Source organism: Haliotis rufescens, unplaced genomic scaffold (assembly GCF_023055435.1).
Source record: "Haliotis rufescens isolate VD_foot unplaced genomic scaffold, xgHalRufe1.0.p SCAF_6, whole genome shotgun sequence".
Classification (NCBI taxonomy): domain Eukaryota; kingdom Metazoa; phylum Mollusca; class Gastropoda; order Lepetellida; family Haliotidae; genus Haliotis; species Haliotis rufescens.
Genome location: NW_025964334.1, coordinates 32,283,797 through 32,302,111, shown reverse-complemented (window position 1 = coordinate 32,302,111; position 18,315 = coordinate 32,283,797). Strand labels below are relative to the sequence as shown.

Sequence of the window (18,315 nt, the reverse complement as noted above, 5' to 3'; positions counted from 1 at the left end):
ACTCCGAAAAGTAGATCCTAATTTTAATAAAGAACTTGCGCATCCATATATCTTATGCTTGCTGAGACATTATCACACTGATCTTTTCACCAGACCCTCGTTCTCTGTAGTGTGTGACGACAGATACCAGGATGTCTCCGGTGGCTGAACGGGTATCTTCTTCAAATGTGTGGGATTACGACTCGAATATTGATCCAAGCTGCGTAAAATCCTAATTAGTCGGTTTGCCGTTTTGTTTTAGCGCGCGTGTAACGCTACTCAGTTGAGAGACTTACTAGTCGAAACGCAGAACGAAACAGCGATAGCTGGTGCCGCAAACCCGATAAACGTGTAGTTCCTCCTTGGTTTTGTGAAAAGATGGATTTACGTCACGATTAGACAGCGACGACATTTCATTCTAAGTTATCGTGTATTTGAAAGTAGAGAATGATATCCAAGAGGATTATTATAATCAGTTTGAGTAGTGGAAGTAAATATGATGCGAAAACATGCATAATCATTCCATAACATCAAATAAAGAAAGTATATATTCCGTATTTTTTCACTGGCCAGAAATTAAGAAACTCACCAATAAGTCACAATAGTAATCAGACATATTTGTAAACTTAAGACGAACAAAAGGTACACACAACGTAGATAGTACTAGACACTACATACATTCAGATTAACATAACGTGATCGTGTCGGAATGGGTTCAAAAGGGTAATCAAGAAAACAATACATTGTAAAATCACAAGGAAAGAAACAACAAGGATCTAGTTCGACAACACGTTTCAAGGTGCATTTGAAGCCTAAACTTAAGAACACCTAAACACAATTGCCTCTGGACCGAGACATAAATATATAACTAACAGGTAACGACGTCGACAATAAAAAAAATCATAATTCTGGTCCACATGACATACATGTGTTATATACAGGCGCTATAACGATGATTATTAATGATACTTAAATAACATCAAGACTTATGTGAAAGAAGGATATGACAATATTACAATTCGCCATTTCAAACCAACAAAATTTGTTGAAAACGTGAGAATAAGAAACTAAATCAGTATCTGTTTTTGTACGTACCAGAGGGTAGTCCGAACTCCCGTGATTGCCGGCGGAGGACTTTTGTCCTTGTACATTTCCTTAAGATGTGTGTGGTAATGTGAATGTATTGTATTAAGATTGTGCCAGTGCGAGTGTACCACTAAGCGGATATACACCTCGAGCTGCGGAGTTTAGGCTTGGGTGTGATGGAGGTGTGGCATCCTCGATTATCCAGTGTATCATATCTTCACGTACATAACGTACTGGATAACTGAGGATATGTTGTGGTATTTCAGTGGTTTATTAACGGGGAAATATAAATGAAGACACAATGCAATGAATACAAAGGTCTTTTACACTTGGATGACAAATTTATTATACAAAAAACAACAAACAAACAAACAAAAACAGTAGGGAGCGTTGTCTAAATAGAAATGAGAATATTTTTAGACATTGATCTCGGGCTATCGCTGTGAGGAGCTTGATTGATCCCAAAAAATGAATGAAGAAATAATAATGAATTAACACCATTAATTCAGAGCATAAAATTACCACTTTACACGTCAAGTTAACTCAGAGCTCAGAGCATGAAATTATCACGTTACACGTCAGTGAGTGCGTTGGGTTTAACGCCGCTTTTAACAGTATTCCAGTTATATCGCGGCGTGTCAGCTTAATGTGGGAGGAAAGCCCGAAGTGATGCAGGTCTCAGACGTTTACCGCTTCGGTGAAACCCACGAGAACGGGTATGGTGCTGACAAACCTAGAAACATAATCGGGGCGAACCGGGACTCGAACCAACAATCACAGGTTTCTGGCGTGCCCAAGGGACGCAACTCTGCACAGTGAATTACGGCGCCTTAGACGACTGGGCCACCCGTGCAAATAATTACTACTTTACACGTCAACTTAACTCAGAGCTGAGAGCATGGAATTACCACTTTACACGTCAAGTTAACTCAGAGCATGGAATTACCACTTTTCACGTCAAGTTTATTAACTCAATACGTATAGCTGCTTTCTCGATTCTGCGGGCAGAAACGGTTTTCTTTGCTCCTTGACACGTGATTCATTTGCATATATTTAATTCCCAAACTGGCGTTGGTTTCTCCGGAGACCATAAAATATTGTATTATGGCCTCAGAGTTCTTTAAATAGATTGCAGGTCGCAAGTTCATTTAAATAAGACCACGTGCCTTTAACATTATTGGTACAATTCAAGTTAATACGGACTCCAATTTCAATATAATAAGATATTTTACTCCTAAACGTTACCTCTCAACGTGAGATCTCAAAACCTAACAATTAAGTTCTTTACCTGACATTGTAGTTTTGAATTGCCACCTCACTGGTCTGTTACAACAATCATCTAGCAATCTCATTAAAATCAGATCTTAGTTCTCGCTACCGCTAAACAAAGATCTGAGGACATCCCATTACGGGTCACGTCAGAACGACCTATCATCCGACCAATCAGCGCGTCGCTTACCAGATCATGAACGTGTCCGACTGACACTCACTTACCTTCTGACGAAATACAATTTTATATATATTAATGCGCACATTCCAGAAAAATTGCGATGTTTAGGTAATGTTTGTGAGAGATGGGAAGAGATTTTTCGATCACAGAATTGAAGAATGACATTATAAGATAAAGAGGTTATCACGCTTTTGTGTTTGGGGATGGTAAATATCCTGTAGTAGGAATAAACACTATGAACAATGTTTATTCCCAATACAGGATATCTACCATCCCAAAACGCACTCGCGTGATAACCACTATGTACACGTGGCATATCTATACGTCGAGAACACATTGTGTTTACATCACCTTATAAAAAGTAGATATGAAAATGAATGTTATATATGGAAAATCCTTTTTATGAATATATTTAAATATATTTTAAGACAAAATCTATCTTACTCTTGTGTGCGTAAGAATATGAAAAATCCACACACACCTCAAGACACACCTGTGAATTGCGTATTCAAATATATCCATTACATCCTATTGAAGAATATCATCAAATCTTCACACCTGTACACACCTTTGCTCTTCCGAAGTCTAGAATCGTGCAATAAACAACCCCATACCCAACAGTCATTAACCACTCCACTAAGACAACACGATAGTCTCTCTTGTTCGAATAACGGCTCCAAATGTTTAGTTCAAAACTATAGATTAATACCATAATAGGGGAATCCCGGATTCTTGACCTATTTTTATCTAAACGCTGATTGGACGGTTTCTATGTCGTCAATATTGACGACCCCTTTCGATTGCAACATAAGTTGACAAGTAACGTGATACCGAAATCAAGAATATTTTCGCGAGACTTCCGTGAAGCACGAATAGGTTCTGGGAGCGCTAGTACTTATGTTTGGGTAACATCAAGATATACTTCCAATTCATGATAGGGCACATTTCAACAAATCGCTTACAGTAACATTATGTATATGCTTTGGCGAATATCATTTTGAGGAAATTTAAATTATATTTCTAAACTAAGGACACCAAGAATTAAGACACCGCCCAGTCATATAACATTGACTCAGTGACTTGATTAGGTGTCATCGACGGCCTGGATCGTTCATGATATGATTATCAATCTGTGGATTATCTGGCCAGACTCGGAATATTTATAGGCCGATGTCATATAGCTGTGTGTGTGGTGTGTGTGTGTGTGTGTGTGTGTGTGTGTGTGTGTGTGTGTGTGTGCTTGAAATAGTCCGGACTAATGCCGATGTTATAGTGCCAGCCCACAGAGATACATGTCGCAGTTTAACATGATTACCCCACTCAGACACAGTACACAAGTCCCTGTTTTAGCTTCATAATGCCAAGCGTCAGGCAGGGTAAGAACAAGTACCATCTTTTAACATCTTTTTGTGTGACGCGACCAGGAATCGAACCCCCGACCTTCCGCTCCACGGAGGCGGTCGGACGAGAGTGAAAAGTGTTTTGTATACGAGCATAGAAAATAATGCATATCTATTATATTATATATTATGAAAATGTATAAGGCATTTATATTTATAAGACAATTTATAATTGCTCAAATGCGCTAGGACCACGATGGATCTTATTAGTACCCCGGTCACTGTATCAGTCTGCACTCGAGTTTTATTCTCAGCTCCCTGGGGAGTATACAACCCATGCAAGCAAGTCAGTCGCTGGAAAGTTAACAGTCTATCATCTCCTCCTACCGGGTACCCATTCACTCCTTGGGTGAACAGACACATATTTCGAACCAAGTCACTTGCCTAAACCTCTAAGGTTACATGTGCTTCGGCGTGGGAAAAGACCGAAGCCCCAGAAACTCTCAGGGGTCAAGCTAGTCCTGCACCATGACTAGTGATTGACATGATGAGCATCGATCCACGCAATTGGGATACGATGACATGCATCAACCAAGTCAGCGAGCCTGACCACCCTATCCCGTTAGTTGCCTCTTATGACAAGCATATAGTCACCTTTTACGGCAAGCATGGGTTGCTGAAGACCTATTCTATCCCGGATCTTCAGGGGTCATTTTCAAGGATGACATTGACATGGTGTCATTTTTCTATCCAAAGGCATTGCTTGTATTTTATTCCCAGTTCTTATTTTCAGATTTGTTTGATTGGTCAGACCCTGTACAGAAGTGTAGACAAAAGACAGTTGTTGTGCAGCGAGGTCTCACGAGGCAGACCAGTCAGACTGGATCTGTTGTTGAGTGTAATGACGAGAAGATTGCCCTGTTCAGATACCATCGGCAGGTGTACGCCATCAGGGAACGGTGCCCACATGCAGGTAACTAGTTAACAGTATCGATAATATCTGCAAAAGTATTGTCAGTATTCATTTTGCTTATGTACACTCCGTGGAGGAATGTAGTGTATACAAGGTCCTGAAGTATTGGCGATGCTGGAACACATGAAACAATAAGACTTGCAAAGATTGCTACCATATTCGACGTAATAAGCGCCCGACTCTAATAAGCGCCCATGGCGATATTTGCTGATATATTGGCTAGTGAACAATCCCAATTAGCGCTCCTTCCGATTGACACCAAGAATTAAGACACCGCCCAGTCATATAACATTGACTCAGTGACTTGATTAGGTGTCATCGACGGCCTGGATCGTTCATGATATGATTATCAATCTGTGGATTATCTGGCCAGACTCGGAATATTTATAGGCCGATGTCATATAGCTGTGTGTGTGGTGTGTGTGTGTGTGTGTGTGTGTGTGTGTGTGCTTGAAATAGTCCGGACTAATGCCGATGTTATAGTGCCAGCCCACAGAGATACATGTCGCAGTTTAACATGATTACCCCACTCAGACACAGTACACAAGTCCCTGTTTTAGCTTCATAATGCCAAGCGTCAGGCAGGGTAAGAACAAGTACCATCTTTTAACATCTTTTTGTGTGACGCGACCAGGAATCGAACCCCCGACCTTCCGCTCCACGGAGGCGGTCGGACGAGAGTGAAAAGTGTTTTGTATACGAGCATAGAAAATAATGCATATCTATTATATTATATATTATGAAAATGTATAAGGCATTTATATTTATAAGACAATTTATAATTGCTCAAATGCGCTAGGACCACGATGGATCTTATTAGTACCCCGGTCACTGTATCAGTCTGCACTCGAGTTTTATTCTCAGCTCCCTGGGGAGTATACAACCCATGCAAGCAAGTCAGTCGCTGGAAAGTTAACAGTCTATCATCTCCTCCTACCGGGTACCCATTCACTCCTTGGGTGAACAGACACATATTTCGAACCAAGTCACTTGCCTAAACCTCTAAGGTTACATGTGCTTCGGCGTGGGAAAAGACCGAAGCCCCAGAAACTCTCAGGGGTCAAGCTAGTCCTGCACCATGACCGTCGAATATATTTATTTTATGAAAAAAAATAATCTAGAAATGCATACAAAAGCAAGTCTAGCCAGCACAAGCTAGCTCTATTCTGAAATCAGCATAGGGATTTTTTTTATATTTTTAGAGTCAAGAAGGATATTGTGTAATATAACATTTCAGAGACTAAATGTTAGTCTAGGGTCAAGCTGGCGCACACGGTCACCGGTCCAACTCCTCTCCTGTAAACAGGACCACGTGCTACATGAAGCCTCGTTAACCCTGATCCCAATTAATCCGGAAACATAACTTACTTACTTGCTTACTTTGGAGATTTAACGTGCGCTTTCCGACTGATGCGTATTTCGCACACGGGTCCGGAAACCGAGTGAGTGAGTGACACTAGGAGATTTAACGTGCGCTTTCCGACTAATAGCGTATTTCGCACACGGGGAAGCACTTTATACTATTGGGAGAAAAAAAAAGCGTAATGAATAAATAAAGAAGTGCGACCCCAAAAAATGTAACTTTTACAGGTCTAATCTAATAAAGCTGCGGGGGGTGGGGGTTTGGCTTGGGGGGGGGGGGGGGGGGGGGGTGATAATAAAGTACTCAATAATATGGAAAAATTTGGGCGTGGGTTGGAGGGGAGGGGGTCAAGCGTGGGAAGGCACGGCGTCGGCGGGCGAGCATGGTGCTTAGCGACGAGCTCCTCCCAGGAGTCTCTTCGCAAGGGCCTCATCCTTGGGGTTGGGCGACTTGAAGAGGTTCTTGGTGAGGAGGGCGGCTGAGTGGGCGACGAAGTGCTTGTTGGTCTTGATGTCGCAGTCCATGAGGAAGTGGGAGAGATCTTGATAGTTGAAGATCTCGTGTTCGAAACTCTCCGCACCTATCATCTGGATCAGCCTGAGGGGGGCGTCGGTGTTGGAGTTGTTGGTGGAGAGCTCTTGTCCGTTGTTGCAGATGTGGGTAGCATCTGGCATGCCGGGAGCCCTGTAGTGTCTGATGATGTTGTGAGCCTTCTCTAGTAGTGCGGCTCTGAGGCTGGAATCCTGGACCTGGACCGGGGTGGTCTGGGTCTGGACGTCACTAAGAGAGGGGGGCTCTGGTTGACTGGTCTGGATTCCGCTGTCACTCGTGTAGGGCGACTGGGTCTGGCATTCCGTGGACACAGTGGTGGGAGGTGGGCGGGAGGCAGGTTCGGGTGAGGGGATTTCTCTCCTCTTCCTCTTCTTTCTCCCGTGGCCGGTGCCCTCGGGTGAGCGGAAGGGCTCCTCCCCTCTGGAGTCGAGGGGAACGAGGTCCATCGCAGCTACCGGGGGTGGCGGGGTGGTGGGGAGGGAAGTCATTATCTCCATGTCTAGGACTGGAGGAGGGATCTTCTTTACCCGTGGGGGCCCCTTCTTCTGCGCCAGGCGGGGAGCAGGAGGTTTAGGGGCTGGTGCTCGGGCCATCTGAGGCTTGGTCTTAGCCGGGGCTTTGACCAGAGGTCTCTTCCTTTGACCAAGGTCGAAGGAGATGGAGAGCGTGGAGGTGTTGGACTTGTAGGAAGTCCTGAGGGAGTAGTCCCCAACCCGGTAGGCCAGCAAGGGCTCCAGGATGGAGACAAGCTCCCTCGGTAACGACATTGAGAGGTCTCTCATTGTCAGCTTGGTGGTTTGGAGAGCTTGGGAGGACGTGTGCGCGGGGCGAGAGTCCAAGCCAAGATTGTCCGGAAACCCCGTGTTTCGTTCTTTTATAGTATGTTACATTTCTATATATAAATAACTGCGAGTCCGTGACATTTGGTTGGTTAAGCAAGCAATTCTGTTTGCCTTTATGTTTCCTTATACCTTTTCAAAACAAAGTAGGCCACGCCCACAAGCGGACTTCTGTTTCCTGATTGGCTGATAATAGAGTGGGTGGGGCTTCGTTTGCGTTAAATTGCGCCGAATGATGTCACTGATTTCGTATCGTTGTCAAACAAATTTGTGCAATTGATTAAATAAGCAGTCCGCTATATCATTGACATATTAAGAATTGGCTTCACTATTTCTTGCGTTGAAATGTGTAAATCCGCCACGGTTCGGATTAACGGGGTTTGGCGTAGATATCACTCTTGTTGCTCCAGTTGCCATATCTTTGGTGATGGTACAGATACAGATACGTCATCAGCTGAGTCAGATGCTGGCTGAAGAAATCATCTGTAGAACAACAAATACTTCTTGATTCCAATATCCCTAGCTTCCAATACTCATCCGGTTACACTGAATTTCCCTGGCAAATATAATGCGGTACATACATTATTTGCTACCACCCGTCAACGTACATCTTAATACAGTACAATAACAGCAATATTTTGAGACCATCCCCAACTCAGGTGACATTTGCACCTGTGAGAATGCACAGGTGTAAGGTACTTACCTCAGGCTATAGGCCGTTTCTTCCATGCTTGACAATACACGAATAGGCTAAGTTTATCATTTTGCCTGGAAAGGTACCTTTGAGGCTGATCACAGTGTCAATTATGATAGGCTAGATTTGTTAGATTTACGTTATTTGTGATTCGTGATATTAAATGAAGCCGAAAAGGCAGTTTTAGCATTTCCGACAGTACTTTATGGGTTTTTTAAACAATAATCTGTGGATAACAATGTGTGACGTCATTTCCGCTCATGCCCCAACTACTGGTTGGTTGTCATTCGATTATATACAGGCATTCATTCACACACTCCTCCAGCTACAATTCGGAGCGTAACTCAGAACCTATAATTCCCTTGGAAGCGCCCGGCTAACACCAATCCAATACAGGTCATCTCGGCTCGCGTTGGGTGGAATCCATATTGGAACTGGATTCACTAGTTCACGTGACTATCACATTAGACAACACAATCTGGCAGCAGTCGTGACCCTTAGAACTATTACACGATATATTATGATAAGCCTATTTTATTTTAACCATACCAATTTTTTTTAAAAACTTGCCCCTCATGATGTGTATGTGTGAAGCCCATTACTTCATGAAGTCACACTCGGGTTCGATTTCCCACATGGGTACAATGTGTGAAGCCCATTTCTGGTGGCCCCCGCCGTAATATTACTGGAATATTGCTTATAGCGGCGTAAAAGCATACTCACTCACTCACTCATGAAGTAACATTCCGTATTATAAATGTCATAATAACTGCTAAAGCGGTGTAAACCCATTGTCACTCACCAATACCTGAATGTTGTCTTTTCCGTCACTGAGGCTTGATGAGATAACGATGATGCAGGAACCACTCTTAAATAAGATCCCTCCAACCTGTACCTGTATTTGCTCAATAAACGTTTCCCAACGTCCCCAATAGATTTAGATATGGAATGTTATGATGTGACAATATAAGGGCCGGTCGGGTAGCTTTGCGGTTAAAGCATTCGCTCGTCACGCCCGAGACCCGGGTTCGATTCCCGACGTGGGTACAATGTGTGAAGCCCGTTTCTTGTGTCCCCCGCCGTGATATTGACGGAATATTGCTAAAAGCGGCGTAAAATGAAACTCACTCACTCTGACAACATAAAATCAATATCTCACTCCAGCGAAAAAACACTTTACGTCAGAACTACCTTCAGTCTGCCTCAATGACACTACATGGTTTTCAGAGAAAGATTGTGAAGATCAGTTATAAAATAGATTGTTTGATAGGCATTACTTAGAAGTTGACGGATGACAAAGTAGACACAATTTATGGATAACAACTTCTTTAATACTGTAGAGACGACGCTTCGGTATAGATCCTTATACCGTTGTCAAGCAAGACCTCCAGTAAAATGTGTCTACCTTGTCATTTAGAAAATACATAATAAATAGAGGAATTATCTTTTCTGGTCCAATACATCGTTCTCTCATCTCGTGACCTGACGAAGTTGACATTTTCAAGACTTAATGAACTCAATGGTCGACATACACATGTTATTGACAAGAATATGCAAATATCATGTATGTATTGTGCTCGAATAATATCTTTTATTCCTAATATATGATATTTACGATACGGAAACATATTCGGTTAATAATGTATATGAACGAATAGGTATGAAACCCTTACGTTTACAGTTCTGTTCCTGTACACAGTTTCTTTTCTCTCTCAGAAAGAATTGTTTGATAGGCGTTTCTGAGAGGTTGGGGGATGACAAACGTAGACACAATTTATGGGTAATAATTTGACTGTAATAGCGACGTTTCGGTAAAATAGCGACTACAGTCTTGACAACAGTATAAGGATCTGTACAGCAACGTCGCTGTAATAGTACATTAAAGAAGAGGTCATCAATAAATTGTGTCTACTTTGTCTCTCAGAAAGGGTTTCACTAAAGGGGGTAACAGATTCAGATTCAGATTCTTTATTCTCCATAGACCACCGACGGTGGTACAAGAGCATACATAAAGTACAGAGATAATTATATATATACAAGAGCATACATAAAGTACAGAGATAAATATGTACATCAAGACGGCTGTGTGCCTTTAGATTTAGCATTCAAAGTGGTAAATACGAATAATACATATTTTGATAGACGTTTTAGCTCGTTTAGTTTGGTCGTTGAAAATAGGCTTTTCAATGAAAACGCATTTGACAAAGTTAAATATCTTCTAGGAATAAGTGCCAGTATTTTGTTATCAAAAGCTTGACATCGAAATATATAATGGAATTCATTTGTTATTGCTGGGGAGTTACAGAGTGAACATAGACGTTGTTCTCTGGGTACATTATTTCAGCGGCCAGTCTCGACTGGTAAATTGTGGTTATTAGTGCGACATTTTAAGAGCGGGTAATAAACAGATTTAAGTAGATGGAGATAGTTTTCAAATAATGGCATTTCTTTAAGATATTTATAATGGAAACCTTTCGAACTCGACAATATTGAATTTCTCCAGGATTGTAGAAAATGATCGGTCAATATTCTTTCCACAGACGAGACTAGCCACTTGGTGTTGAAATTACATGGCATATCGCCTACTTGGGTCAGGCCACAGGAGCTTAATAGACATTCTAGATTACACAACCAAGGGTGAATATTGGAGTTTACGTTAGCATCCATCCTTATGAATTGATGTATTAGAGTCGAAAACTTATTTTGTTGAGATCGTATAATATGTCTATGCCAAAAACCTATAATTCTCTTAGCTACTCTAATATTAAGGGGGGTCCTGCCTTATTCGCCATAGACCATAAAAGGAATTGAGGATTTCAAACCAGCCGCTAATTTAAGGAATTTTAAATGAACCTTTTCAACCATATTCAAACATTCAAATCCCCATACTTCGGCGCCGTACAGTAAGATTGGTAACACCATAACATCAAATGCATTAATAATACAAACGTTATGCAAGTACTGTAGCGTGTTTTGACAGCTGATACAACTAACGGCTGTCTGTTTCATTGTACATGCACTGACGAGCAATTAGCTACTGATTGCTCTTTCCAGAATTCCCGTTGTTAATTGACATCTGCCAGCTTAATGTTTTAAGGCGATTAGACGCCGTTACTTAATTAGCTGTAATATGCCAGTCTTATAGGGATTTAATTACATATAATGATGTAAATATTGTGAACAAATACAAAGGTACTGATACAATTGCTATCTTAAACACAAGTGATCAAAGAACTGAATGTATTTACTTAAATAGTTAACTTTAAGGTTTAACATATATCAGGGATTTAGGTGCTGTGCATGGACTGGAACGGTAATTAGAAGATAAAAAAGGATTCAAAGACAAAACGACATTGCGAGTGAACTAAGGTCTACAGTCGGAAACACTCGGCTAGTTACGACGTGCTCAACCCTGGCATACAATATCCGAGACTTTCGAAAATGTTCAACGAGTTGCGATTGCTGTAGGAAATGACCCCAAAATGTAAACAGTGTCAAGGTCATATTTATGAACGCGCGTGTTTTGACAGTCAGTGAGTCAGTTCGTGTGTACGCTGTCAGTACATTTAACAGCCGTCACCGTGATGGCACACATAAAGATTAGATCACAGTAGACAACAAGCCAGACCCGGATGCGATGGAAGACAAAATTTACATCCCAGTGAGCGGAGTGAAAGTTTCAGGTGAGACTGATGGTGGATGGCAATCCTCTCCATTTCTTCTCACGAGGGAAATATGGTGTCTTAATGTGGCGTTGGCTAAACATCAAGGATTTTGACAACATACATCAATATGACCCATAAATAGAGTGTGTTTTGATCCGAATGTCGTCACAGCCTGTTACCGGAACTTAATGAAATTGAAAGACCGAAGTGAAACTTCGACGGTACAGGGCCAATCAAAAATGTATCCCCGCTGTAATATATACTGGCCCGTCATCCCAATATACCTAAGGTATTTTACTAGACCTACCTACCACGTTGCCGTGGATGTCACCGAGTGTGGAACGTCGCCAAACATTCGTATCCCCAAGTAACACATAGATTTTCGAGCGGATGTCACCTTTTTCGAGACCTTAGAAGATAATCAGCTGCTTAGGCCTATTCACTTAGTGAATCACTAAAACTAACATTTAGTCTCTGAAATCTTATATTACACAATATCCTTCTTGACTCTAAAAAATTCCCTATGCTGATTTCAGAGCTAGCTTGAGCTTGCTCGACTTGCTTTTGTATGCATTTCTAGATTATTATTTTTTCGTAAAATAAATATATTCCACGGTCATGGTGCAGGACTAATTCACTAGCCGAGAGCTGCGATGGGGTCCTACAGTGAAGACATGACGATGTAACGTCATGTCTTGACTGTAGGCCCCCATCGTGGCTCACGGCTACGTATTCACCGCAATGGTAGAGATGGCTAGACTATATAGAGGATATTTGTTCTTTCTTAAAACTATCATATTTATCCCACTGAGGTAACATATGACAAGGTTGATAATTTCATAAGTATTCCTCAAGATATACATGTTATGTAACAAGAAAAGACAAACGCTCTATTTGTTATGTGTTTTACTGATCTTCACCATATTACTCTCAAAACAATAGTGTCAGAGCAGTCTGAAAGTAGTTGCAGCATTATGTGTTGTTACACAAGAGTGAGATATCAGTTATTTGTACTCAGATGAATGCAGTAGTTCACACGAAATACATAAAAAATCATACTGATAGTGCTTCAAGTAAAGATCTATAATCATGCTACATCTTTTCTAAACTGGGGCTTCAGCTACACGGTATAGTGGTTAAGTTGCAGTGAAACTTGTTCAGTAAAACACCAGTTGACAAAATCAGAAAAATAGTTTTTGACTAGATTCAGTGTTTGAATGCTCATTTCAAGACAGTTTAATCATATCATATATAATTACTTTTTTTACCAAGACGAATCAGAACTTTGATATCACAAAGTAATCATTTAAAGTATGTTTGTTTGATGTTTAACTCCGCACTCACCAATATTCAAGCTATATGATGGCGTCTGTAAACAGCTGGTAAATAATCAAGTCTGGACCTGACAATCTAGTGATTGACATGATGAGCATCGATCCACGCAATTGGGATACGAGGACATGCATCAACCAAGTCAGCGAGCCTGACCACCCTATCCCGTTAGTTGCCTCTTATGACAAGCATATAGTCACCTTTTACGGCAAGCATGGGTTGCTGAAGACCTATTCTACCCCGGATCTTCAGGGGTCATTTTCAAGGATGACATTGACATGGTGTCATTTTTTTTTCCAAAGGCATTGCTTGTATTTTATTCCCAGTTCTTATTTTCAGATTTGTTTGATTGGTCAGACCCTGTACAGAAGTGTAGACAAAAGACAGTTGTTGTGCAGCGAGGTCTCATGAGGCAGACCAGTCAGACTGGATCTGTTGTTGAGTGTAATGACGAGAAGATTGCCCTGTTCAGATACCATCGGCAGGTGTACGCCATCAGGGAACGGTGCCCACATGCAGGTAACTAGTTAACAGTATCGATAATATCTGCAAAAGTATTGTCAGTATTCATTTTGCTTATGTACACTCCGTGGAGGAATGTAGTGTGTACACAAGGTCCTGAAGTATTGGCGATGCTGGAACACATGAAACAATAAGAATTGCAAAGATTGCTACCATATTCGACGTAATCAGCGCCCCACTCTAATAAGCGCCCACGGCGATATTTGCTGATATATTGGCCAGTGAACAATCCCAATTAGCGCTCCTTCCAATTGATCAATGTACACAAGACTTATTTATTCGCGTATAATACGCACTCGTGTGTTATATGCATTCTTAATTATGGGCAATTAAATTCTGGATAAATGTATCTGTCGCATATAAACATTTCAGTGTGTCAGTATAAACCACAAAATTTATCTTTCAACTCTCTTTTTTCCACCAAAATAATATTCTAATAAGAGCCCCCTATTTCTAATTTTGAGAGCGCCTTGGGCGCTTGTTACGTTGAATACGGTATTTGAATTAACTTAGCACCCATCCTTAAGTGAATTTGCTGTCCCTTCGACTTAAGTTGATGCAATAGATGCAATCCAAGTAGGCTTAAGGTATTTTCAGACAATTTTCCATTTAAATAACGAAATCATTCCAGAGAGACTTTTTTGTATCATATGGATTTTATTAGTCATATGACAAACTGCCCTGTTGAACACTTACCAATACATAAAATTATACACTTAATTAATATTTAATTGAAAATTAAGTCTCAAATAAGACCATGAGAATCAATATTGGCAGTATGGTTTTCTGCTTGTCTCTGCTAGTTGACATGAACATAGTCAGAAAATACTTTTCGCTTGCTTGGATAGCAGTTTTCCTTATATTGTACGAGCCCACACGCTACACTTGGTTGATAGGGTGAATGTCAAAGCCTGTAATACTGGACACAGATGGACTTGAATATAAAATGGGTGACAAAATCAAAACAGAACCATGGAGAAGGAATCATGGAGGGGAATATTCTTATTTAACTGTCAACAGATCAGTTATTTGTTTGTTGGGTGTTTAATTCATCAGGGATTGAAGGTCCAAGTGAGTAAGGCATAATGGCAAGTATGTTGTTTGTCGTTTGTCTGTGTGCAAGCCTATACATAGTATGTCCATCTATTCATTTTCAACCTCCCATCTGAACAAGCTGAAGAGATGAAGCTGAAACTTTTGGAGCATGTCTAGAATCATAAAGGGTCTTATATTTGTTCATGGTGTTGAAATAAAATATACTTCAAATTGTGAAAAAGCCTCTTCTTTTCAGACACCACAAGGTCTAGGAATCAGAAACATTCATAAGAAGTGTAGTAATACAATCAGAATCAGATTTGTTACTGCCAATAAAATAACAAATACTTTTTAAAAAAAAAGAAAGAAACTCTTTAAAACATGTCTTAAACACTGATTTCTCCCATGTTCACAGGTGGCCCCCTCCACTTGGGGGACATTGAGGATCTACCCGGGGGAGGGTTGTGTGTCCGCTGTCCCTGGCATAGTTGGCAATTTGACCTTGACACTGGACAGGTCAAGATGCCCAAAGGAAGAAAAGTAACTGCCCAAGTGTTCCCAGTGAGAGTAAAACCTGATGGCAGTTTGTTGATTGGTTTTGATAAATTTGCAGATGTCTATTTCAGTATTGAAACAGAGTTTTAATGCTGCAATTTGTTAGTGCTGTATTCGATTGATCACCATTCATTTGTTTACTATATTCATTCGAGGCATTTACTTGATGATACCAGTATTTTTAGTCTATTCTATGTTTTCACCAGTTTTCTGGATAAGGGCAGATGTGATAATTTTTTAGGGCTGCAAATGAATGATATTTGGTCAAGTTGCTGGAAACGCATATATATATTTCACCTGGCATACTGATGATTGTGTTATCAATCTGTGGAAGTGGTCTACTATATTTCACGATAGAATTTGACTACAAGACAAGTATTATCTTAAACATTTCCTAAAATCCTGTTTATTGTGTTTGTTGGATGCTAAACCGTCACAAGATGTCGAGGTTGGATGACTCACAGTCAATAAAGTCTCCGAGCCTGACCACCATCTGGAGATTAGATAATTATTCACTTACAGCTGCAAAACCAGGATTTTCTTCATTAAAATTATGAGCCTGAATATTATTTTAAGAAAAACACCTTGCAACAATGTAATTTAAGTTTTTTCTTTCAACAGTCTGAGGTATAGTTATTTTTTTCAAGAATTTTCTAGGATAATTTTGTGTGTGGATATAGTCCCAACCCCTCTAACATTCAGTTATGTTAAATGGTCGGTCCCTAACCTGGAATCCCCATGATGGCCTATTTGATATTCATGCAGCAACTTCATAACTTAACATTAATAGATGTTTAGAATTAGTTTTTTATTGATGGTGCTTCACAATATGTTAATGTGTTACAATGTCTTAAAATTTATTGATATTGATATTATTACCAGCAGTGCTGGATGTGAACGTAATTCTAATTTTTCAAAAAAACATACATTGTTCAACTGAAGACTCTCCAGATGGACTGCACAGTCACCCAGGGTGCCACAACTTTGTGCCCCTTACCTTCAACAGCTTGCCTTGCAAGTGTGTCCCTTTGCAGGAAGGACTTTCGGATCATGGATACAAAGGCCAGATTGCCCAGATCATGATCCTTGGTCTGACAACAGCATTCCTGTGCTTGTTGGTTTCACCAAAGTGGTAAATGTTAAAGAATTATATCCTGATATCAATTTAAGGCTTTTCTCCCAATTTTTTTCATATTGCTAAAGGTCATCTAAGGAGCTGCTATTCACTTTGTCAAGTTGTGTCCCTCTTGCATGCTGGAAATCCTGGTTTTCCCTACCTATGGGTCCAGGTTTGTCAGCACCATACCCGTGCTCCTCGGTTTCACCTATGTGGTAAAGGTCTGAGACCTGCATCACCTCGGTCTTTCCTTCCACATTAAGCTGACATGCTGTGATATAACTGGAATACTGTTGAAAGCGGTGTTAAACTTAACTCACTCTCTTCTACATATTACTGAAATACAGTTCAAAAGGCTTTCGCTTTTACTCATAACTCATTTTGATAATAAATTATCTCACATTGTTTAATGGCTATCATTTCTGAAAGATGATAAGATATTTTGCTTGGGAAATGTAAGTTTTTTGGTGAACTGACCTTGACCTCTAGTCTTTGAATATACCTCATGCTGATGCTGTGGTGTACAGTTTTCTTTGTTTTATGTTTTTACTCTCAGTTCTATTTCGCTCACACACAAAAGTTTCTCTTACACATGGGTGTATTTAGATGCCATGTTGGTCAGGATGAAGAAATTATTTATTAATATTGTGACATTGATAGTTACGGGTACTGACCTTGATGAAACTATATATATAGTTTGTATATGTGTTTTATGCTAATTTATTATGAAATGACCCTTGATTATAAATAGAAATATGTAATGGATGGATGCCGTAATATTACATATTACAAGTATTCTTTTGTATACCATATCATGTTATTTGAACACATTATTTGCGCTGTCACAATTAAAGTTCCTATGCTGAGGAACATTGACAGAAATTATTATATTCTTGAAAGTTACAGTGAGCAGCAAAACCTGGTCATCTTGGTACTATACTGCTTCCTTTTATCAGTTATTGTTTCATTTATTTACAGCCAATATATTTTTAGTACATCTGTCTTCGTTTTATGAGAAACATTTATCAAAATATTGTCAAGATAAATCTTTTTTTACGTTAGTGAAATTACATGATTTTTTACTTTTTTAAAATTGTTGTTACATATTAGACTGTTAAATATACATGAGATGTTACGACCTTTTACAGTAGTGAAGAGGCTGTGCCAATCATTTTTAGTTAACATACCTTTAGAATTGGATTTATGATTGAAATTCAAGAACCAGATAGCATAAATGAGAGAGTTGTATTAAGGGTTTTGGTGTGTTTATCAATGTGATGATCTATGTACATATATATGTTATTTAGTCATGACCTGGGTTTGTCCCTCATATGGGTATCCAGAATAAAATTGATATAAAAGTGAATTAAAAATTGTCTGGAATAACTTTGTCTCTTGTTTCTATTATTGGGATAGAATCAAGAAAATTATGCTGTGTTGAAGAAGTTCTTCCTGGAAAGATTGCTTGGTTGTCCCAGCTGTCTGCCATGCTGGAGTTCCATCCCTTAGATGCGCAAAGGTTTGAATCCATAGGGGATGTGATCCTTGGTTTGTTAGCACCATATATACTCACCACCAAAAGAACGCGAACCAAAGAAACATATAGAGAAGTATCTAAATAAAGAAGAGATGTTTCCAATGTGTACCACCTAATGACAAAACTAACAATCAGTCAAGTGTTACAACAGAGTGTCCTTATTCTTGTCACAATATGCTGCAGGTGATTTCCAAACTTTACAGCTAATCCTGCACAAGACAAATAGTGCATCTCTAGTTATGCATCTATGATGTCACATGTGTTGTGTTCATGAAC

General features: G+C 40.0%; 1 protein-coding gene across 1 annotated transcript; it reads left to right on the top strand.

Annotated features, from left to right (window-relative positions):
- Positions 1-11,753: 11,753 nt before the first annotated feature.
- Positions 11,754-17,880, top strand: LOC124115068 (Rieske domain-containing protein-like). The gene is made up of 3 exons (XM_046475906.2): positions 11,754-11,959; positions 13,613-13,792; positions 15,246-17,880. Exons 1-3 carry the CDS (start codon positions 11,914-11,916, stop codon positions 15,473-15,475), a joined length of 456 nt encoding a protein of 151 aa, XP_046331862.1. The 5' UTR covers positions 11,754-11,913; the 3' UTR covers positions 15,476-17,880.
- The last annotated feature ends 435 nt before the right edge of the window (positions 17,881-18,315 follow it).